The sequence below is a fragment of the Zea mays genome, chromosome 5 (genome assembly GCF_902167145.1).
Source record: "Zea mays cultivar B73 chromosome 5, Zm-B73-REFERENCE-NAM-5.0, whole genome shotgun sequence".
Lineage (NCBI taxonomy): Eukaryota > Viridiplantae > Streptophyta > Magnoliopsida > Poales > Poaceae > Zea > Zea mays.
This window is the reverse complement of record NC_050100.1, coordinates 2,449,403-2,472,310: the sequence shown is the minus strand read 5'-3', so window position 1 is coordinate 2,472,310 and position 22,908 is coordinate 2,449,403. Positions and strand designations below refer to the sequence as shown.

Genomic DNA, 22,908 nt, shown 5'->3' with positions numbered 1-22,908 from the left:
GAAGAACCACTTCCATTCACAAAGACAATGGCGATCCTAGTGGTAGAAAATATCATAACAGAAGTTGGATCCAGTCGTCTTCGAGGTAACTTTTGGGTTGGATTTGTAGTACGCACATAGCAAAAAAATAAAATAAGAAATTATAGCACTGGAGTGTGTAATCTACAGAAAGTTCTCTTTCCATCTTATCGATCTATGGGAGAACACAGACCCAATTTACATCCAAAAAATACCAGCCAGTTTCTCCTCCACTACTTCTGGATAGTTCAGGCTGAGCTCTACAAGATTCAGAACTCAACGAGTGGTTACAATAGAAGCAGGAGAGGAAACTGCCGTTTGGGCGTGGCATTTTGCCAAAATCATAATTCACAACCACCTGACAGGACAGCACTTTCCGTCGCCCAGTTACCAGCCATCAGGATCAGAAGGACGGGAAGAATTTGTTGAGGTTGAATGGGAGGGAGTAGAACTCCTCGCTGCGCGGGTCTGTCTTGAAGGACCTGAACCTGTCCCAGAAATGGTGCCCCCGGTCCTTCCTCACGGCGCCATCTCGCCGCTGCAGCGTATTGTCCAGGAAATACGCCACAGCCCCGCCGACGAACGCCTTCGAGGAGAATACCACGTTGACCATATCGTTGAACTGCACATGAGAGCAGGAGGAAAACGCGTCAGGGTGTTGTCACAAAACACTAAAAAAACAACTGGTTTCAGAAATGCTGCTCCTATCGTATAGAAACTGAAACGTGGTTTGAATCGGATCTCTTACCCATCTTGCACGCGTGTGTACCGGGCCAAAGCCTGCGACGGAAGTGTACTCGTTGAAATACTGTGGCACCGACAAACCCATAAACAAAGAGAACCCCAGGATGAATTTTGTTCGGAAGCTGTTCAGGTTGCAGAACTGCAGGAAACCAACACCCGCCGTACCTGTTTGCACAGGAGAACACACATAGCGTTTTCATAATTTAACGGTTCTATATATATAAAAAAAAGATGCAATCTTTAAATTTTGCTTCATGCTACGTACCAACATAAGCGAAGAGAAGACAGTATATAGCCGCGATAATCGGGCCAGGAATTGATGCGAAAACGGCTCCGAATTTTCCTGTAAAGGCATCACAGAGACATTACCAAGACAGACAGCTGATTATCATTTTTGAAGGATCAGGAGGGGGTAACCCCTACTGCGCATTTTATTAGAAAGCGAAAAGTAAAGGTTAGGCCCTGGTCCTTTTACAATCAATAAAAAGAAGAGAAAAAGAAAGAAAAAGGAAGAGCTATTTCTATGTTTGCCACAAACTTAGCCAATTCGGGATTGAGGTGTCGAATTCTCCCCGTGCTCTGTGAATGATTAGTCGCAATTCTCTACTAAATTCCTGAGTACAGCGGAGCACGGAGGGATCTTTGTTTGAAAACAGCCACTCGTTTCGGCTTTTCCAGATGCTCCAAGTCATAAGAATAATGATCTCCATAGAGAAGGGAACGTTGAGTTGGTGTTTGAGGTTCACTGATGCCTCTTCAGGGTTAGAAATTCTGGGCGGGGTAATGCCAATTGAGTTCCAGCAGGCTTTCGCGAAGTTGCATCTGAGGAAAAGATGATAAAGGGTCTCCTCTCTTTGCCAAAGGCAGTTTTCGCAAGAATAGGAATCTAGCTCCATGTTTCTCCTTCTCAACATATTTCTGGTGTTTAGCCTGTTTTTAAGCCACAGCCAGTAGAAGACTCTATGCTTAGGCTGACATTTACTTTTCCAAACTAGTTTGTAGATAGGATGAGTCTGCATCTGGCCCATGAAAGCTCTGTAAGCTTTTTGGGATGAGAATTTGTCCGATCCCCAAATGTACTTCCATCGGTCGTGAACATCATTAAGAACAATTTGCTCCCAAGACCCCTTGAGCACCAGAAATTGATCAAACGCTTGATCAGAGACAGGTAAATGAAAAAGACCATGAAACTGCTCTTGATCCTTGACCTCTTTGATAGTCATTTTTGAGTTCTTGGCAAAGGAGAAGAGCTCTGGGAAAATATGCCTCGGGATGCCCTGACTCCACTGATCATCCCAGAATGAAATTGATCTGCCATTGCCAATGACGGGGGTAGCCAGTCCTTTGAAGTTTGGCAGAAGCTTAACAATGCTCTTCCACCAGAAAGATCCAACGCTTCTATTGCCAGGGAGACCTCGAGTAAGATAGTAGTTGTTCCAGATCAGATGGACCCAAGGTAAGTCGCTGTGGTTGAATTAGAAGAGCCTCGTTCTGCGTTTCTAAGCGAAGAACTCCCAGGCCACCATTCACTTTCCTCTGAGTGACCGAATTCCAAGCAATCAAAGGTGGCCTCTTGGAGTTGATGTCATTTCCTCTCCACAGACAGTGCTTTCTGAAAATATCAATTTCCTTAATGATGGTTTTAGGAATCTTGAGCGTGCACATGAAGAACATTGATAGGGCTGAGAAGACAGAATTTACCAATTCCAGGCGCCCAGCCTGGGACAAAAAATTTGAAGAGCAAGACAGCCTCCTCTGAATCCTTTGAATAAGAGGTAAATAGTGTTCCTTTCTAGGTCTCACCAGGCCCAAAGGCAAGCCAAGATAGGTGAATGGCATCTCGCCAATCTGACAATTGAAGGTTCGGGATAAGATCACCATTTTATCCGGAGACACGTTAATAGGGAACATATTTGACTTGTTGTAGTTAACCTTCAGGCCAGTAGAAGAGGCAAAAGAGTTGAGGATTGCCTTGAGGAAAAAAAGTTGCTTAGGGCATGCTTCCAAAATCAGAAGAGTGTCGTCTGCATATTGAATAATCGGGAAATCCTGTTCACCAATGTCTGGCAGTGGTAGCTTGAGAAGATTCCGCATCCTAGCTTTATTGATGATGCTCTGAAGAAGGTCAGCTGCCAGGACAAACAACAGGGGTGAAAGAGGGTCGCCCTGCCTAACCCCTCTCCTGCAATGAAAAGGCTTACCAGGAACTCCATTAAGTAACACCGAGGAAGTGCCAGAGTGAAGAATGCTCCTGATCCAGTTGATCCACTTAGGGCTGAAACCTTTGTGGATCAGAACCTGGATAATCAACTCATGCTCAATCATGTCAAAGGCTTTCTCGAAATCAAGCTTGAGCACAATGATCTCTTTTTTTGAGGAGTGACAAAGGTGAATATATTCCAAGGCCCAGGCCAAGCAGTCTTGAATGGACCTCCCCTTGATGAAACCATACTGATTCTTGTGAACTAACCGGGGCATGAACGGTTGCACACGATTTGCCAACAGCTTCGTTAAGATTTTCATACTATTGTTTAGAAGAGAAATTGACCTGTAATCTCCCACCTTCATAGGACTCTCTATCTTTGGAATCAAAACAATGAATGACCCGTTAATACTTCTGAGGCAAGCCTGGTCATGGAAGAATTTATCACACAGATCATAGAAATCGGGGGCAATGACATGCCAGCACTTTTTGATGAAGTTTGTATTAAAACCATCTGGCCCTGGGGATTTATCTGAAGGTAAGAGTTTTATGATGCTATCAATTTCCAGCTTAGAAAATGGATGATCTAGCCCCTGTAATTGCTCATTGGAAGTTAAAATTTCTGATAGGTCAAAGCCAATATCAGAAAAGTCGGACGACCCCAGTCTGCACTTGAAAGCCTCCCAGAGAAGATCAGACTTATGTTCATGCTCAAAGAACATGGTCCCATTGTCATCAGTCAAAGTAGAGATTGAATTTTTCCTGTGTTTAATGGTGGCATGGGCGTGAAAGAAGCGAGAGCAAATGTCTCCATCAGTAACCCACCGAATAGCCGCACGCTGCTTCCAATAAATTTTTTGAATATTAAGCAAATCAGCCACCTTTTGTTGCAGGATTTCCCTGAAATTCCATTCCTCAACAGAAAGATCCCGGTGCTCTTCCATGATGTCAATAAGCTCAATTAGCAACTTAATGTTCTTCACCGTTATATCTATTTTTGGCAGCGATCTTTGCCATTCTTTCAGAACCTTCCTAACAATTTTGAACTTGGCAGTCAGATTCTTGGCCTTATCGGGAATGCTAGGGATCCCATTCCAAGTAGCTTGAAAAAGGTTCATGAAACCATCCAATTCAAGCCAGAAATTCTCAAACCGAAATATCGTAGGTTTAGGAATTTTGGACTTAAATGAAACCAAGCAAGGAACATGATCGGAGATGTCCCGCGACATTGTCTTAGCATAGGAGTCTGGGAAGACAGTCGACCATTCTTGCGAGATGAAAAACCAATCAAGCCTCTGAAGCAGTGGTTCCTGCTGTCTGTTCGACCAAGTGTACGTGAGTCCGTGAAGAGGGATTTCAATCAAATCTAAATTGCTTATCGCTTCATTGAACTTCAGCATAAGGTTAATATCCCCCCCAATTCTATTTCTGTTCTACGGCCGACGGATTAAATTGAAATCACCAACGAGTAGCCAAAGTTTGTCAGGGGGTATAGAAATATTATGCAGCCAGTTGAGAAAATCAATTTTCCCATGATGGGTACAAGGAGCATAAACATTGGTAATAATCCAGGAGCAGGCCGACAAATTTGAAGTGAATTCCACCGATTGGGCATAATTATTTTGAAAGATAACATTTCCTGTAAGCCTAGAGCTCTTCCAAATGATAACAGATCCGCCGAGTTCCCCATCGAGGGAACAAAACCAAAAGAATCAAAAGGAGCAGGGCAAAAGTTTTTAAGATAGGCCAAATCAAAGAATTCCTTCTTTGTTTCCTGCAAACAAACAACCTCACAACCCGCATCTCGAATAGAACAACGAATAGCATTCCATTTGGCGGTAGAGTTAATTCCTCTAACGTTGTGGCTCAGCACAGACCACTCCATGAAGTTAACAGAATTGGGATTACTCATTGATAACACCAGAAGTTTTTGGGACATATCCACACGAGTGGATAAAATCCAAGTCAGTCCACAAGCCACATATTAACAGAGTATTAAAACAGGCACGCCCAGGTGCCATCCCATAGTCCAAAAGACCTGCAAGAACCAAAAGAAGAACCAAGTACATCCAAAAGTTAATGGGGCTCACACACAAGCCCAGATCCCCCAGCATCCACCTAATGATTATCTTGTTGATCCTCATCAGAAGAATCATCAGTTTTCTCATCTGCCAGATCCTTCCTGTCAACCTTCCGCGGCCCAACAGGTCCCACAGACGATTTTTTTTGCTTCAGCCTCTGCTCAGACAGGTCCTCCTCAGACAGGTTGCAAAGCCTGGTTCCCAGATTCCGCAGCACCTTGGAGGATAGCGGGGGTGGGCCATCGAAGTTATGTTGGCACATGAGGCAGTTCCTTTTTGGACATGCCCCATGCCTGAACCCATCACGTGATTCCTTCAATCGTTTGCTTCTTCTGAGCCCTGACTCCACAATGATTGGAGTCAGCCCACCAGAACCAATGGAATCCTTGGAGGCCCCAGAGGTGACATCCCCCAGGGAGGGGTCAACTGGGCAATCCTTAGGAACCACAAAAGGGATGGAATTCACTCCTTGCTCCTGCAACTTTAAAGGGATACCTGACAGAAGAAAAGTCTTTGACCAGTTGAAAGATTCCGGCTGAAGAAGATTCGAAAGAAAAAAGGTGCCCACTTCTCAGGGACACCCACCGAGTGATCAGTCGGTCCAGCCGGAGCAAAGAATTTGGCCCAGAGCCTAGAGAACTGGACAGCTCTATTTCTCTCCTCAATCATCTGAAAGACGGGGTCAGGCTGCCAATCCTGATATAGCATGAGATTCATCTCCAAATTCTGATGGTGAATGTTGTTAAGCACATCAACCTGGACCTGAGGGGGCACAACCTCCAAATCCTGGGCCTGATCCACCTGAGGTGCCGGTCCATCAACCTCCTGTGGCCCATTGAAGGGGGCAGCATTGATTTCCATTCCGTTCCCAATCAGAGCATGACCATTTACCACAAGATGACCATTCGCGGGGGGTGCAAGCTGACCAGCACCATTGGAGCTATCAGACGACAAGCCAGAATGCTGATTGCTGTGTTGCAGCTCTTCCTGCTGAATGTGTTGCTCATCTGGCAAGGGGGGTGAAGCGTCCCCAATCCTCTGGGACTCAAATGTGATACAATTACTAGTCCCAGGAGGCTAGTAAACACATTTATACATCAGATGATTACAGATCTGTTTAAACGACAAACCTATAAAGGTGGCGAACAACTTTAAGAGTTGGTCCACAACTCGGGACATATCATCAGAGTGGGGCTGAAGCAGCCCGATATACGCAGTGAAGCAAATCAGCGGTCCAACAGCCACAGGCAAGGTTGGGAACAGTCGTAACTCTTACCCGATCTCCTTTTTCTGGAAAAAAATAAATAATCAAGGGTGAGTACAAACGTACTCAGCAGCCCACCTTCACCCGCGGAATGAGGAAATCAGATACAATGCATGGAATATGTGGAGCTTAGGATATTTTGCAGAAACAGCAATATTTTATGCAAGGTTGTTTTGAAAAACATTTTGTATTTTGCAAAGCGCATCCTCTCCAAAAGGAGCAGGAAGTTTTTTAGTATTATAATAAAATCCCCTGGACTAAACCATCCAGGTATCTCAGCAGTTTCCCACTGGTTTTCCTTTTCAAAAACAGCTACTGGACTTCCCGTCCACCATAGCTCACGGCTCAACCACCGGACCTTTTAAAAACATTTATCTCAAACGCACCCTTTTTGAAAACAAAACATTAATTGCCATACCATACCAGACTCGTCCATTCCTGTGGACACGGACTATTCGAATAGGTTTTCAAACTCTGCGCAGAGGTGTACACTTTACCCACTAGTCCGGCTCTGCGATCTCATGATCAGTGAGATCCGAATCCGAATCTCTTTCTTCCCTTGCACGTCCTAACCTTAACGGTTATACCGGAAGGAGTCAGGCCACCACCATGTCCAAACCGGACAAAACATTCCCCCTCCTTATCCTCCCGGTGCTCCCCAGCCTTCATAACCCTGGGGTTGGACCGTACGAGTTCAGATTGAGTGACTGCCCACACAGTCTCGAGTGGTTGTACTTATCATGAGTACAGGTAGTGAAAGATGACAAACCGGTCCTTATACGAGGGGACAATCCTTCTGCTCACGCCTAAACCAGCTGAGCCAACACCTTAGGCCCTCTCCTAAACCAGGGAGTCCTTGATCATCCCTACTCAAAGGTGATAAGGGTGAAAACCCTTCATCATACACATTTTGAAAAGCATTTTCTTTTGAAAACTCACACCTTTCCTCAAATCATTTGTAACAAATATATCAGGGATTGATTGCGGCAAGCGACTGGGTGGCCATAATAACTTGTCTCAAAATCATATCATGCATAAAATAACAGGCTGAGGGTTGTGGTTGAAAAACATAGGTAATTTATGCATCAAAGGGATCCAGTGAGCTTGCCGTGCTTATCCGGCGAAGGGGAAGAAGAGCTCGCGGAACTGGCTTCTGGCTCCTAGCGTAGACTTGTAGATCTGGCCTCCACGAGACAGTACGAACGCTCCGATAACTATGCAACATGAACAAGCAAACATACAAACAAGCAAGTATACCAACAAATATTTAGTATAGTGGTCAGAATAGAGATATATGGATGGGTAGAGTCTTGAGTAGAATCTGTGTCTTGTGGTGTTGAGATACTACTAGTGGTGGAGCGGAGGTGCTTACCAGGAGGGTGGACTGGAGGTGAAGCGACACTATGCGTGTAGCCGGTAGAGCGGAGTAACTGAGTGGGTGGGCGTTTGCCTTGGCTGAGGGTGTTGAGTGTGTGTGGAGAGGGAGAGGGTAGCTGGGTGTATTTATAGCTGGGTGTATGTGGTGTAGCACAGTGAAGTTCACTGTTGATGAGAATAGTGACGAATGAATCGTCTGACTTAGTCTGAACAGAGAGATTATAGGCAGAATATGGGATAAGAGTATTTTAGGAGTTTTCTGGATTATGAACCATGCTTATGGGATGACATGGTTGGATAGGAAATAATTCGATAAGAATTTAGAAACGAGAATTATTGGAATCTGAGTTTGGAAGCCTGGTTCGAAGGAATCTCAAGTTAAGCGTGCTCAACTTGGAGAAACCTAGGATGGCTGACCAGATGGGAAGTTCCCACTGGAAGGAAAATCACAGTCACCGGAGTTTGTAAAACTGGAATATGGGTCTGGCTGGTCTTAGGTGGACTGGACAACATGATGGATGAGTAGTTGAAATTTGGGGTGATCGGATGATCGATGAATAGTAACGGTGAATACTAACGGTAAATAGTAACGGTAAAAAGTAACGGTAAAAAGTAACGGTAAAAAGTAACGGTAAATAATAACGGTAAAAAGTAACGGTAAATAGTAACGGTAAAAAGTAACGGTAAAAAGTAACGGTAAATAGTAACGGTAAAAAGTAACGGTAAAAAGTAACGGTAAATAGTAACGGTAAAAAGTAACGGTAAAAAGTATCGGTAAATAGTAACGGTAAAAAGTAACGGTAAATAGTAATGGTAAAAAGTAACGGTAAAAAGTAACGGTAAATAGTAACGGTAAAAAGTAACGGTAAAAAGTAACGATGAATAGTAACGGTAAAAAGTAACGGTAAATAGTGATGGTGAATAGTTCGTATGAACGAACGATGAACGATGGATAGGAACTATGAACGAACGATGAACGATCGAATGATCGAACGAACGAACGATCGGAATTTCGGCAGCATAACAAGAAAAAGATTATTTGGACGAACGAACGGACGAACGATCGGACGAACGGACGAACGAACCATGAACGATCGGACGAACGATCAAACGATCGGACGAACGAACGATCGGAATTTCGGCAGCATAACGGCAGGAAAAAGATTATTTGGACGAAAGAACGGACGAACGATCGAACGATCGGACGAACGGACGAACGAACCATGAACGATCGGACGAACGATCGAACGATCGGACGAACGAACGAACAAACTAAGAACAGGGGGACGAACGATCGAAGAACGACCGAACGATCCTTGTGCTAGTGTGTGCTTGTGTGGAACATGGAGTGGGTGTGTGTGGGGGGGGGAGAGAGTTGCCATGAAATGGCTTGGGGTGGGATGAGAGGAGGCCCTTGTCCCTCTATTTATAGCCATGGTGGGGGGATTAGGGGGAGGGATGAGGGGATTAGTGGGAGGATGAGAGGATTAGTGGGAGATTAGCATGGATTTGTCTTATATGAGTGTAATTAGCTTGTAGAGCTCACCGTATGACACCGGAGGCATATATATACGTATGAGCATGAGGAAAGTTATGAAGAAAATATTTGTAGGGACTTCAAAAATGATTCTGAAGGTATTTCTCAGGAAGAAAATACTTGGAGATATATCGGTGCAATATTTGGGTAGTATTTCTGAAAAGAATCAGAGGGGATCTCTGGGGAAATATTTGTAAGATATTTTGAGGAGGATTTTGGAAAGAATATAGACAACTATATTTTATTTGCTGATATCAACTCGCAAGCAAACATTTTGAAATGAAATTTGAAATTCATTTTGAATTTAGAGCGAGTTTGAGAAAATTTCAGGATTTGAATTTTTGGGATGCTACAAATCTACCCCACTTAAAAGGAATCTCGTCCTCGAGATTCGGCTTAGAAGGGTTATGGGTATAGCTTTACTTCAGCTACATATCTTCACTTTGCAACTCTTCGAGGAGATGGAACTTCAACAAAATCCGGCCTTTGAGGAGCATCTGGTTGCTGATTGCAAACGCTGATTCTGGCTACTCAAAGATCATCTTTAGGCTTCTAGGTTTTGCTTGGCAGCTAGCTTATTGAGGAAGCATTGATGCCAACACGCAAACCTTTCTCTTGCGAACTCCCACATGGATTCCTTCCTTGATTAGTCTTCCGGTGCTTTATTAACAAAACTTGGGTGACCACTTCTCATCTAGAAACTTATATGCTGTGATGATCTGGTCTTCCACAAGCTTGCTACAGGCCTTCTTCTTCTTCTCCATAGCAGGAACCTTGCTAGAACACTACCCCACTTAAAAAGAATGAGGGTAGAACTCTTGAATCTTGGGGATTTGAACTCTTTTAAGTACCTCATAACAAGGGTGTTACGGGGCCTTCTGCTGTTGCTGCTTGACCAGGCTGCAGAGAGATGACTGTCACAGGGTTGATTCTGGGAGAATCTTCTTCTTATCTTCTCTTCACAATCTTCTTTTCACTGACCCTTTCTTTCTCTTTGCTCTTCCCACTGGAGGATTCTATCAAAGAGTATTACCATCATACAGACGAGGAAACCGAAGACTATGAACCATGTACAACAGTCTTCAACCCAAGAATCACCAAGCATTGTGATCTTAGGGGCGAGGGAGTGGAAAATGGAGTTGCTTGCTATTTGGCTGAGGGTATTTTATCGGGATTGTGCTTTGATTTGGATGGGAACTGAGGGAGCTGGTGGGGGGGATTTATAGGCGAGCGGGGGTGTTCGGTTGCGGAGTAGTGGTGATGGAGTAGGTGCTACGCGACAGCAGGTGCGACAAGGGGAAGGGGGGCTGTTGTCGGCGACGATGGCGGTAGTGGGTGCGCTGCAAAGGGGAAGTGGGGCAGTGGTGCTAGTGCGCATGGATGCGGGCACGCGTGCGGGGGCACGGGTGAGTGGTGGGGCCGATGACCCTGATGTTTGTGGTCTCTGGTTCCAAGAATCTTTGCCTCTCTGTATGGTAATAACTCCTTCTGTCCTCTTTTCATGTTTACTTTGACTCAGGGGCAGTGCTTTGATTCTCACGGTCGGTCCTTTTGACTGAGCGGCTGGACTGGTTTCTTCTGTAGCTTGTTGCAGGCTTCAAGGGTAAGCTTCCCGGTATCTTCTTGGGTAAGGCACTTTTCTCTTCAGATGGGTTAAGATGAGGATGGAAGCATAAGGTAAGGATTAGCTCTAATTTGTGATCTATGTTTTTAGAGAAAACCTTTTTAAGAAAAACGAAAAGAAAACACACAAGCTCAGTAATGATAAGCACAAACAAATCAAATGTTTTGAATAAGAGAAGAATAGAGTTTTTCCAAAGCACAGACTACTCAGATTCGGGGGCTAAGCATAACTACTATTGCTCGGCTCCTGGACTGAGAACTATGCTAAATGAAACTTATGAGCACTAACGTTAAAGCATCACATATGCACTCAAAAGGGGAGAAAACATCAAGCGAAATTCATTTTGAAATGCCCTAGGGGGCCACACAATTAGAGTTTTGCAAAACACGAGTCTACACGATTACCTTTCATACATGCAGGGCTCTAGCCAAAGTGAAGAAAAACTTCACTACCTAATGCATGCAGAGGACTTGGCATAACTAACTTCAAACCAGGCAGCTTCTCTTCTGGCAAGGCTTGCACACAACTTCAATCTGAGACATCTCCTGGATGGGTCAAGAGCGAGCTGATGTTGATGACTTCTTCTGGCGGAGGCTAAGATGGCAAGACGGGGTCGAACTCTTCTTCAAGCTGGACTGGCTCTTGTAGCTCCTCAGAAGGCGGCGGTGCTGGTGGGGTGCCTGCAGCTTCTTCTTTGATCTCACGGGACGGTGCTGGAATCTTCTTCATGGTGAGGGGCTCCAACAACTCTGGCAGGGGATCTTGGGAGGACTCGGGGTGCTCTTGCTTATCCATAGCCTGAGGGAAGACTGGAATTCCTTCCAAGACTATGGCTCCTTCCGGTAGTTCCCAAGTCTTCATCTCTCCTCTGATAGAAACCGGGTGACCTTCAAGAATATGGGGGTCTTCAGCTCTGATGGGTTGCACAGGATTGGATGAAGCGGGCTCTTGGATCCGCAGGGCTCTACGTTGGTTATGGGTTACCAGGTAGGCCTCCATCAGCTTCTGGACATGCTCATCCTTGGCTTGCTTCAGGGCTTCAACAGCAACGACTTCACGACTTTCCAATGCAGTTGCACGGGCTTGAGCTGTGGTGAGATCCACATGGAGCTTACGGTTGAGCTTCTCTACATCTTCTGCTCGGGCAATCATCTGACGGTGGTGCCGAGCCAAGAAATCATACTGTGCATCAAGGGTGAGCAGGTATGCAGTGAGGTACACGACTGTGGGGTCATCCTTAAGCAGCTGTTGCACTTCCAATGCATGCATCCTGGCCATCCAAACGGGACGGTCTCTCTGAAAGGGCGGAAAGAATCTAAGCAGGGTGTCAGCCACTTCTTCTTCGTAGATCTGACACAGGGCCCTCAATGCCTTGCGAGCGACGACTTGACAGGTGTCTTTGAATCTGTGCCCAGCAGCAGTGACACTCCATTCCACATGGTGCGGACTGGATCCAATGTATACAGTCACGACACACTTCTCTGTACCATGCTCGACGAATTCACGACCATCATACTCTGGCTGGCTCCTGATTCCGAGGCGGATTGTGCATGCTCTCAGCAACTTGGGGAAACCATCTTCATTCTGGCAAAAGCTAGTTTGGCAGCGGACCTCCATCTGACTTCTGAGAGAAGGAAAGGGGGAAGGCATTTTTGAAATGAAGGGATGAGAGCAAGATTTTTTTTAAGAAAATAGTTTGGACTTAAAAACTTTTGATCAGGCTAAGGGTTACGTCCTGCGGCCAACCTAACAGCTCTGATACCACCTGAAGCGTCCCCAATCCTCTGGGACTCAAATGTGATACAATTACTAGTCCCAGGAGGCTAGTAAACACATTTATACATCAGATGATTACAGATCTGTTTAAACGACAAACCTATAAAGGTGGCGAACAACTTTAAGAGTTGGTCCACAACTCGGGACATATCATCAGAGTGGGGCTGAAGCAGCCCGATATACGCAGTGAAGCAAATCAGCGGTCCAACAGCCACAGGCAAGGTTGGGAACAGTCGTAACTCTTACCCGATCTCCTTTTTCTGGAAAAAAATAAATAATCAAGGGTGAGTACAAACGTACTCAGCAGCCCACCTTCACCCGCGGAATGAGGAAATCAGATACAATGCATGGAATATGTGGAGCTTAGGATATTTTGCAGAAACAGCAATATTTTATGCAAGGTTGTTTTGAAAAACATTTTGTATTTTGCAAAGCGCATCCTCTCCAAAAGGAGCAGGAAGTTTTTCAGTATTATAATAAAATCCCCTGGACTAAACCATCCAGGTATCTCAGCAGTTTCCCACTGGTTTTCCTTTTCAAAAACAGCTACTGGACTTCCCGTCCACCATAGCTCACGGCTCAACCACCGGACCTTTTAAAAACATTTATCTCAAACGCACCCTTTTTGAAAACAAAACATTAATTGTCATACCATACCAGACTCGTCCATTCCTGTGGACACGGACTATTCGAATAGGTTTTCAAACTCTGCGCAGAGGTGTACACTTTACCCACTAGTCCGGCTCTGCGATCTCATGATCAGTGAGATCCGAATCCGAATCTCTTTCTTCCCTTGCACGTCCTAACCTTAACGGTTATACCGGAAGGAGTCAGGCCACCACCATGTCCAAACCGGACAAAACATTCCCCCTCCTTATCCTCCCGGTGCTCCCCAGCCTTCATAACCCTGGGGTTGGACCGTACGAGTTCAGATTGAGTGACTGCCCACACAGTCTCGAGTGGTTGTACTTATCATGAGTACAGGTAGTGAAAGATGACAAACCGGTCCTTATACGAGGGGACAATCCTTCTGCTCACGCCTAAACCAGCTGAGCCAACACCTTAGGCCCTCTCCTAAACCAGGGAGTCCTTGATCATCCCTACTCAAAGGTGATAAGGGTGAAAACCCTTCATCATACACATTTTGAAAAGCATTTTCTTTTGAAAACTCACACCTTTCCTCAAATCATTTGTAACAAATATATCAGGGATTGATTGCGGCAAGCGGCTGGGTGGCCATAATAACTTGTCTCAAAATCATATCATGCATAAAATAACAGGCTGAGGGTTGTGGTTGAAAAACATAGGTAATTTATGCATCAAAGGGATCCAGTGAGCTTGCCGTGCTTATCCGGCGAAGGGGAAGAAGAGCTCGCGGAACTGGCTTCTGGCTCCTGGCGTAGACTTGTAGATCTGGCCTCCACGAGACAGTACGAACGCTCCGATAACTATGCAACATGAACAAGCAAACATACAAACAAGCAAGTATACCAACAAATATTTAGTATAGTGGTCAGAATAGAGATATATGGATGGGTAGAGTCTTGAGTAGAATCTGTGTCTTGTGGTGTTGAGATACTACTAGTGGTGGAGCGGAGGTGCTTACCAGGAGGGTGGACTGGAGGTGAAGCGACACTATGCGTGTAGCCGGTAGAGCGGAGTAACTGAGTGGGTGGGCGTTTGCCTTGGCTGAGGGTGTTGAGTGTGTGTGGAGAGGGAGAGGGTAGCTGGGTGTATTTATAGCTGGGTGTATGTGGTGTAGCACAGTGAAGTTCACTGTTGATGAGAATAGTGACGAATGAATCGTCTGACTTAGTCTGAACAGAGAGATTATAGGCAGAATATGGGATAAGAGTATTTTAGGAGTTTTCTGGATTATGAACCATGCTTATGGGATGACATGGTTGGATAGGAAATAATTCGATAAGGATTTAGAAACGAGAATTATTGGAATCTGAGTTTGGAAGCCTGGTTCGAAGGAATCTCAAGTTAAGCATGCTCAACTTGGAGAAACCTAGGATGGCTGACCAGATGGGAAGTTCCCACTGGAAGGAAAATCACAGTCACCGGAGTTTGTAAAACTGGAATATGGGTCTGGCTGGTCTTAGGTGGACTGGACAACATGATGGATGAGTAGTTGAAATTTGGGGTGATCGGATGATCGATGAATAGTAACGGTGAATACTAACGGTAAATAGTAACGGTAAAAAGTAACGGTAAAAAGTAACGGTAAAAAGTAACGGTAAAAAGTAACGGTAAAAAGTAACGGTAAATAGTAACGGTAAAAAGTAACGGTAAAAAGTAACGGTAAATAGTATCGGTAAAAAGTAACGGTAAAAAGTAACGGTAAATAGTAACGGTAAAAAGTAACGGTAAAAAGTATCGGTAAATAGTAACGGTAAAAAGTAACGGTAAATAGTAATGGTAAAAAGTAACGGTAAAAAGTAACGGTAAATAGTAACGGTAAAAAGTAACGGTAAAAAGTAACGATGAATAGTAACGGTAAAAAGTAACGGTAAATAGTGATGGTGAATAGTTCGTATGAACGAACGATGAACGATGGATAGGAACTATGAACGAACGATGAACGATCGAATGATCGAACGAACGAACGATCGGAATTTCGGCAGCATAACAAGAAAAAGATTATTTGGACGAACGAACGGACGAACGATCGGACGAACGGACGAACGAACCATGAACGATCGGACGAACGATCAAACGATCGGACGAACGAACGATCGGAATTTCGGCAGCATAACGGCAGGAAAAAGATTATTTGGACGAACGAACGGACGAACGATCGAACGATCGGACGAACGGACGAACGAACCATGAACGATCGGACGAACGATCGAACGATCGGACGAACGAACGAACAAACTAAGAACAGGGGGACGAACGATCGAAGAACGACCGAACGATCCTTGTGCTAGTGTGTGCTTGTGTGGAACATGGAGTGGGTGTGTGTGGGGGGGAGAGAGTTGCCATGAAATGGCTTGGGGTGGGATGAGAGGAGGCCCTTGCCCCTCTATTTATAGCCATGGTGGGGGGATTAGGGGGAGGGATGAGGGGATTAGTGGGAGGATAAGAGGATTAGTGGGAGATTAGCATGGATTTGTCTTATATGAGTGTAATTAGCTTGTAGAGCTCACCGTATGACACCGGAGGCATACATATACGTATGAGCATGAGGAAAGTTATGAAGAAAATATTTGTAGGGACTTCAAAAATGATTCTGAAGGTATTTCTCAGGAAGAAAATACTTGGAGATATATCGGTGCAATATTTGGGTAGTATTTCTGAAAAGAATCAGAGGGGATCTTTGGGGAAATATTTGTAGGATATTTTGAGGAGGATTTTGGAAAGAATATAGACAACTATATTTTATTTGCTGATATCAACTCGCAAGCAAACATTTTGAAATGAAATTTGAAATTCATTTTGAATTTAGAGCGAGTTTGAGAAAATTTCAGGATTTGAATTTTTGGGATGCTACAGGGGGTTGAGGGTCTTGCTGAATGGGCTGCTCATTCACAATCCACTGATCCCACTCTCCATGCCCCAAGTCATCCTGCTGAGCCGGCAACACTCCACCCTCAGGTTCCGGAGGAAAGTTTAGGTCAAGCCCAGCCGGGGGCAAAGGTTGGCCCAGCCCGAAGAAGGCCAGGGGGAGCTGATGACCATCCTCAGGTGGCGGAGGGATGGGGTCCTCATCCTGTGCCTGACCGCCAAGCAAAAGCTGCTGGATAATTTCACATTGCACCGTCCAGGAATCCCCAGCAAAACCCTCGGCCTCCGAAAAAACAATAAATTGGGGAACCTCCTCTAGCGAAGTGACCCGAACACGGAGCAGGGTTCTAGAGATATTACTTCGGTCCTCCTCCCACAGAATCAACCTCCCAAACGACCCAATGGCGGCCTGCAGATACTCTGAAGAACGATAATCCAAGAGAAACCCCAGAAGCATAAGCCAGCATTCATGGTTGAAGAGAAGGGCACGGTGGTTCCAGGCATCATTGTGACGGACCGCGGTGAAAGTAGCGTCCAAATACTGCTGGGGACCAAGAATAACCAAGTTATCCCGCTCCAGCACACTACGGAATTGCACCAACACTTGTCCCAAATGTGAGCGCTGAATGGCACGGACACCAACCCTCTGATGCTCAACAAGGTACTCCCTGACCACATCCCTAACCGCAGGGAACAAGACCTCGTGCTCCGGTAAAGGATGGGTATTTATAATCGCCCAGTCCTCGTGAAATGGCGGCAAACGCTGCGAAACTGACCTGACCATAATCCCACGATGCTGGACCACCGCGGCGCTGAACCCTGGAGGGAGGAACGGCCCCGGGTCCACGCGCTGGTACGCCATTGACAGATTCTCAGACGATCGCCGGAGAGCAAAGGGTGGAGAAGCAGGTTGGGGTTTTGTTGAAGTGACGCCCAACGCGAGCTCCAAGGACGTTTCAGGCGCCTGTTCGGATTTTTTTAATAATGAAACCGCTTCGGCGAATTCACCGAAGGAGGCAAATGAAGGTGGAGTCCCACCCGTCAGAGACCGGGAGGACGAGCGGAACCAGGACCCGAAGTCCAAGGGACGGGGTGACCCTTCCAAAGGGCAGATACTTTCGAAGGAAGGGAACGAGGAGAGAGGGAAACCAAATTCTGATTTTTTACGTTTGCAGAACAATTCCAAATGCCTCCTGGCTCAAAAAAGGCAGAGCAGGGCTGAAGTAACCGAGCCCGACAAATCCATCCTTCTAGGCCCAAGCCCAGGCCTGAGGGGCCCATTACGCAGAATGGGCCGCCACTGCAACCTACGAGGCCAATGCCGCCCAACAGTTGAATTTGAAATTGACTTTGAATTTGAAAGGGAGCAATCATCACAGCCCCGACATCCGCGTCCATTCCTGCACCCGTTAGGCCTGGGAAAACCCGCCGTAGGGGCAGTCTCACGATGAAGATCACGCGACGAGGCCCCCGAGGTCGAAGAGTTGGCAGGAGACCTCGGACCCCGAGCTCCGAAAGGGAAACCCAATCTATTGAAAACAGAAGTCCTCGGAGCAATCAATTTTCCAGCTGAACAGAAAGAACGACGATGTCGACGAACTGGGACAGCATTTGCACCAGTCAAAGGCGGGCGCCTAACCACATCAGCGAATGAGATTTTTTTCCTGCTCGAGACAAACCACCAGTTGGCATTCTCCTCCTGAAGGAATAGTTTGAGCTCATAGTTCCAATTTGGTCCACCCGAGTTCCACAAGTTGAAGAAAGCTTTGAATTCAGAACGAGCGATGCATCTGGAGTTGTAGATGTGGAACCCAACATCCCTGGAGGAAACCGAGAAACGGAAAACCCGATCGGCAAGCGGGAGGACCATGAATCCCCTGGCAGAACCACCAAAAGCAGCTTGAAGGATATGACCAACCGAGACAGGATCAAGCCTGAAGATGCATCTTCCAAACGAGACAACAAGCCAGAATGCCGATGGGGAGCGCGGGCTTCCGGGGCAAACAGGAGAGGAAAACCGGCGCCAAACATCAGCTTCAAAAAGCACCCCCGGTCGAAAGTCCAGACGAGACAAATCCATCCCCCAGCACGAAGAAGACCAAGCGAGAAGAGGGGGAGAGAAGCGAGGACAGCGGGTGCGTAGACGACGAAGAAGGGGGGGGGGAGGAGCGGCGCAGGGTGCACCAAGCTCAAAACCAACTCACAGGAGGAAGCCGCACGGCCGGGAGCTCCGACCGACCAGCCATCCGCCAAATTCTAGGTGGCCTTCGAGGAGATCCAGATTCGTTGCTGAACTAGATCGCATAGTGGGCGATGTTGACGATCACAGCTGATTATCATTACAAGTGCAGGAGCATAGTATGAATTGTTCAACTCAATGTTAAACAGGCCAGTCTTAAAGTTAACATTAACTACTTAACACGAAGTATTACAGCCAGAAGTTGTTGATTACATGATCACATAAAAGCATGAGCCTCACCAAGGATGGAGAAGAATATCATAAACCCGGCAGAAATCTGCACAACACGTCTACTACCAACGCGTGTCAAACCGAGCAACCCAGCATTTTCGCTGTTCCATAATAAAATTCAAAATCAGACAAACGTTGAAGAGTATTCAGATCGCACTATAAAAATCAGTTGAAGCAGCCATCTAGAATCTACTTACACAGACACAGAGGTGCCATTAGCTGTTCCAAATATGCCACCTAGCAAAATGCCAACTCCCTGGAATGGCACTCGGACAAATTAGTCGGGTAAGTCAGTTCCCAGATGTCATTCGATATTTTCGAATACACACCTGCCACCCAATGCCACGGCTCATGACGGAAGGAGGGCATGGTGTTGCACTGGCGTACCGTGAGACGGCGATAAACGCACCAGTGGACTGCATCATAATGCAGTAAGGAGCATTTAGCTTGAAGATGATATGGAGTCCCATCTAGGATAACAAAGCTGCAAAAACATCATGGGTTTGTCTAAATAGCATACCTCCACAAGGGCAACAAAAGAAGCTGCCATCATAGCAAAAGCTTCACCGGCATCAAAGGTTGGTGCTCCCCACTGAAACGGATAGGGTACACTTATCCTGCAGATTGTAGACCAGTAATCTATCAGTCTAGTAGCCAAAGCCAAGTAGGCTCTTTGCATGATGTTAGATTCTGAATAGTCATATAAAAACTTTTAACTAGGGAAGGAAAATGCAAGAGGATGCATTGTATTACCATGGAGCGCCCCCAACAAGCCCAGATCGATCAGTACGGCAGTGGAATTGGGTTTTGGGGGCAGCATTCTTGTAGGCACCGCCAACCGTCAGGAAGAAGGCGTAAAGCCAGATGAGGGCAATGGACATTATGACAGCAAACCGCTCAAAGGCAGTACTCAGCAAGGGGGCCGCATGTGGTATGTACTGCAAAAGGAGGAACAGGAATTGCACATCGTTCTCAAGGATCCACCAGCACCAGCAGCCCTTTCGATTAAAAATCACAACAGCCGTCCTGAATTCCTCATGCAATCGTCGTACCTGAGAAAGCGCCACCAGCAGTAAAATCTGAGGAAGACCAATCTCCACACATTTGGCAACCTGCAGGGCAAATTCATGCTACTAACTTAACTATATGAAGGTATAGTACCACCCATGTAATGTAGTACTGGATGTAGAAAGACATACACTTGGAAACCCTAGCTCATAGAGTCCAAATCCGACGAGAGCGACCAAGGGAGCAGCAGACAGCGGACTGAGCAGCCTGTAAAGATTAAGGCGACAGGAGTTAGCACAGACAGATGGGATCAGATGAGGTACACTGGGACCTGAACACACGAGAGGGGCGACGCCGAGAGCAGGAGACAAACCTGACGACAATGCGCCAAAGGCCACTGAAGCCCATGATGATTTGGAGCGTGGAGGCCACAATGAACGCGCCTTGCGTCCCCCGCATGATGCGCACGAATTTCTGCAGCGAAGGGAGGAATATAATCGGTGTCAGTGCTACTGCTACCGGTAAGCCGTAAGCCAGCCAACCTCCGTTGGGATTGGGAGGCGGGCAGGACAGGAGAAGGCGCGAGGCACACACACCTCGTGGGGATCGGCGATGCCGCTGTAGCGGCCGGCGAGGACGATGGAGATGGTGGGCGCGACGAAGGTGTAGGAGGCCCCCATGACGGCGGGGAGGCGCGTGCCGAGGAAGCTCTGGACCAGCGTGTTGATCCCGGCCACGAACAGCAGCGTCTGCACCACCCGCGCCTTCTCCTCCTGCGCGAGAGAAGATAGAAAGCGGCGAGCTTTCGTGTTACTGAGGCTCCGGCGGGCGGCAGCGGACAGACAGACAGAGAGAGAGAGAGAGACAGAGAGAGAGAGAGAGAGAGAGAGAGAGAGAGAGAGAGAGAGAGAGGAGACGGAGAGAGAGAGAGAGTCGGGGTCTCCGGGACGTACATTGCCGCCGCCCATCTGGGGCACGAGCGCGGTGGGGATGATGACGGTGGTGCCGAGCATGACGAGGTAGTGCTGGAAGCCGAGGAGGACGGCCTCCGCTGCATTGCAAACAAAAAAAGGGGACGGCGTCAGTCGGGTGCCCTCGAGAGGGATCCGATCCGAGAAACGAACGCGCGCAGGGAGGAGAGGTGGGAGGTAACGTGGGGTGGCTGGTGGATGGAAGGAAGGGAGGGAGGAACGGCGTACGCCATGGGGGCGGGCTTGTCAGGCAGTAGGAGACGGAGGGCAGCTGGTCCCTGACGGCGTGCGGCTGCAGCTCCTCCTGCTTCGGCGCCGGCGCCGGCGCCGCCATCTCAGGGCGTTGCGTTGCGCGTTGGCTCTCCGCTTCTTGTTGCTTCTTCTCACTCCCTCTCCGGTTTTCGTGGGAAGGGAACGGAAGGGAGCTAGCGAAAGTACTACCGACTTTGGTGGTGGCGATGCGCTATTTGAACTTTGAAGCAACTGGTCGTGTAGGCGCAGGCACGAGGCAGCGCACCAACGGCAGGCAGGGCACTGATGACTCCGCGGTGACTCACGCACGCAGCGGCAGCGGCTGCGGCTGCCACTGCCACCCACGCACATCACATCCAACGGCAACGGCAACGGCAACGGCTCCCCCGCGGGCCGCGGCCGAGGCCGAGCAGTAAAATATTCGCACGGCCGAGCAGAGCAGAGCAGAGGCATCCGCATCCCGCGGGCCGCGCGTCAAACCGGGTCTCCCCCGTCGTCGTCGTCCGCCCTCCGCGTAGGTGCCGCCGAGTTAGTTCCCACGCGGCCACGCCTGTTGTCCTCCCCACAGGTCTCATGCATGGCCGTTGGCGCGGTGCCGGTGGTGAGTGCATGCAGGTGTCCTCCTGAACACACACACACACACACTTGATTGGAGTGATCCCCACATGGGGACTGCACCGCACCGCACGGTCGAGGCTCCACTCCAGCAGGAGGAGGAGGCGAAAGTTGCAAGGAAAGGATCTCGGGAACCTCCTCCTCGTGTTTCTTCTCCTCGATCTGGGCGTGGGGTCGTGGGGGGAAAGCGGATCCATGCATGAGGAGCACGATGACGCGTTCTCGTCTCGTCTCGCCTCGTCTCCCCGCCAAAGAAAAGAACCAAACCGGCCGACAGAGATCTTTAAACTTATATACAATGATAAAAATAAATAATTATCTTGTCAAGACATCACTCGTTGTACAAATATGTTTATTTTAATGTACACGTAATGATTTCTTACATCTGACAATATTTTATATTATAATAACAAATAAAGTATATCATGATTTTAATTAAGCAGAGACGGGAATCCCGACGGGAATTTATCATCGCGTGGAACAGTGATGGAAAAAAAAGTCCCCGTGAGAGTTCATGGGAATTCTCGGAATTTGTTTTTTGTCGCGGGAATGGGGAGCCAAAACCTAACAAGAAATTCACCGTTACCATCCCTATCTGAAAAGCCCATATCAAATCAGGCTACAACGATGAGAAAAATGTTAAAGATTGGACCTTTAATCTTAGAACATTTCATTTTGAGTCCAACTGTAGCTTTGATGTGGTGTTGCACGCCAATCAAGCCAACCAAGTGAGCGTCCACACGAATCGAGTGGTTTCCGATCCAGAACTGAACTATCTAATTAAAAAAGAAAATTGAGTGATCGTTGTGGAATTAAACCCCTTCCTACATGCCTCTAAAGAAACGCATCTTTCGTAATTCGTACCAAGAAATGATTAATTAAGATATACTTTACCACATTACCTATTGTGTCTGTCTCGTGTCCCAAGTTATAAGATCACATGCAACGTCATTTTGCTCTCTCTCTCTCTCTCTTTTGTCTCGCGCACATGCAATCTGGAGCCACCATTACAAGAAGCCATAAGCATATCGCTTCTTCCTTCTTCTTTTCTGCGTCTTGAACCGCCTTTATAGTTGCTCGACGTACGTGTTCATTTCGTTTAGTTTTTATTTAATTGTGTTTCAGTGCCAGCACCAAACAACTAATGACCGTCGTGTTCATGTCCTTTTATGTAGGAAAGATGTGCCATGTGAATATAGAGAAGTGGCCACGCGATGATGTGGGGAACAGGGGAAGCCTATCTACGTCCAGCGAGATAACACGCACCTTCGCATATAAAACCTGATGCTCCAAATTTTGAAGCTGGTGTGCAAGATGGCTTCATTTATAAACTATCAAATTCACCAGATTTTAATATCTTGGATTTAAATTTTTTTGTGCTATTCAATATAAGAACCATACAAAAAACAGTCCAGGACCTTGTGCCAATTGTTCTAGAGGTACAGCATTTTTTAT

General features: G+C 46.9%; 1 protein-coding gene across 1 annotated transcript; it reads right to left on the bottom strand.

The window, feature by feature from the left end:
- Positions 1–164: 164 nt before the first annotated feature.
- Positions 165–20,990, bottom strand: LOC100283406 (permease I). Its single transcript, NM_001301655.1, has 14 exons — positions 20,815–20,990; positions 20,569–20,666; positions 20,212–20,388; positions 19,989–20,089; positions 19,807–19,882; positions 19,660–19,719; positions 19,361–19,545; positions 19,128–19,224; positions 18,937–19,023; positions 18,805–18,863; positions 18,617–18,708; positions 1,028–1,105; positions 767–927; positions 165–640 (listed from the first exon to the last, which is right to left on the bottom strand). The coding sequence occupies exons 1-14, from the start codon at positions 20,918–20,920 to the stop codon at positions 422–424; spliced, it is 1,596 nt and encodes a 531-aa protein (NP_001288584.1). The 5' UTR covers positions 20,921–20,990; the 3' UTR covers positions 165–421.
- Positions 20,991–22,908: the final 1,918 nt, after the last annotated feature.

Coding starts and splice junctions, on each gene's coding strand:
- LOC100283406 (NM_001301655.1), bottom strand. CDS start 20,920: ATGGCGGCGCCGGCGCCGGCGCCGAAGCAGGAGGAGCTGCAGCCGCAC. Junction 18,864..18,936: donor GCCGTGGCATTGGGTGGCAG/GTGTGTATTCGA, acceptor GTGCCATTCCAG/GGAGTTGGCATTTTGCTAGG. Junction 1,106..18,616: donor GATATTCTTCTCCATCCTTG/GTGAGGCTCATG, acceptor ATGCCTTTACAG/GAAAATTCGGAGCCGTTTTC.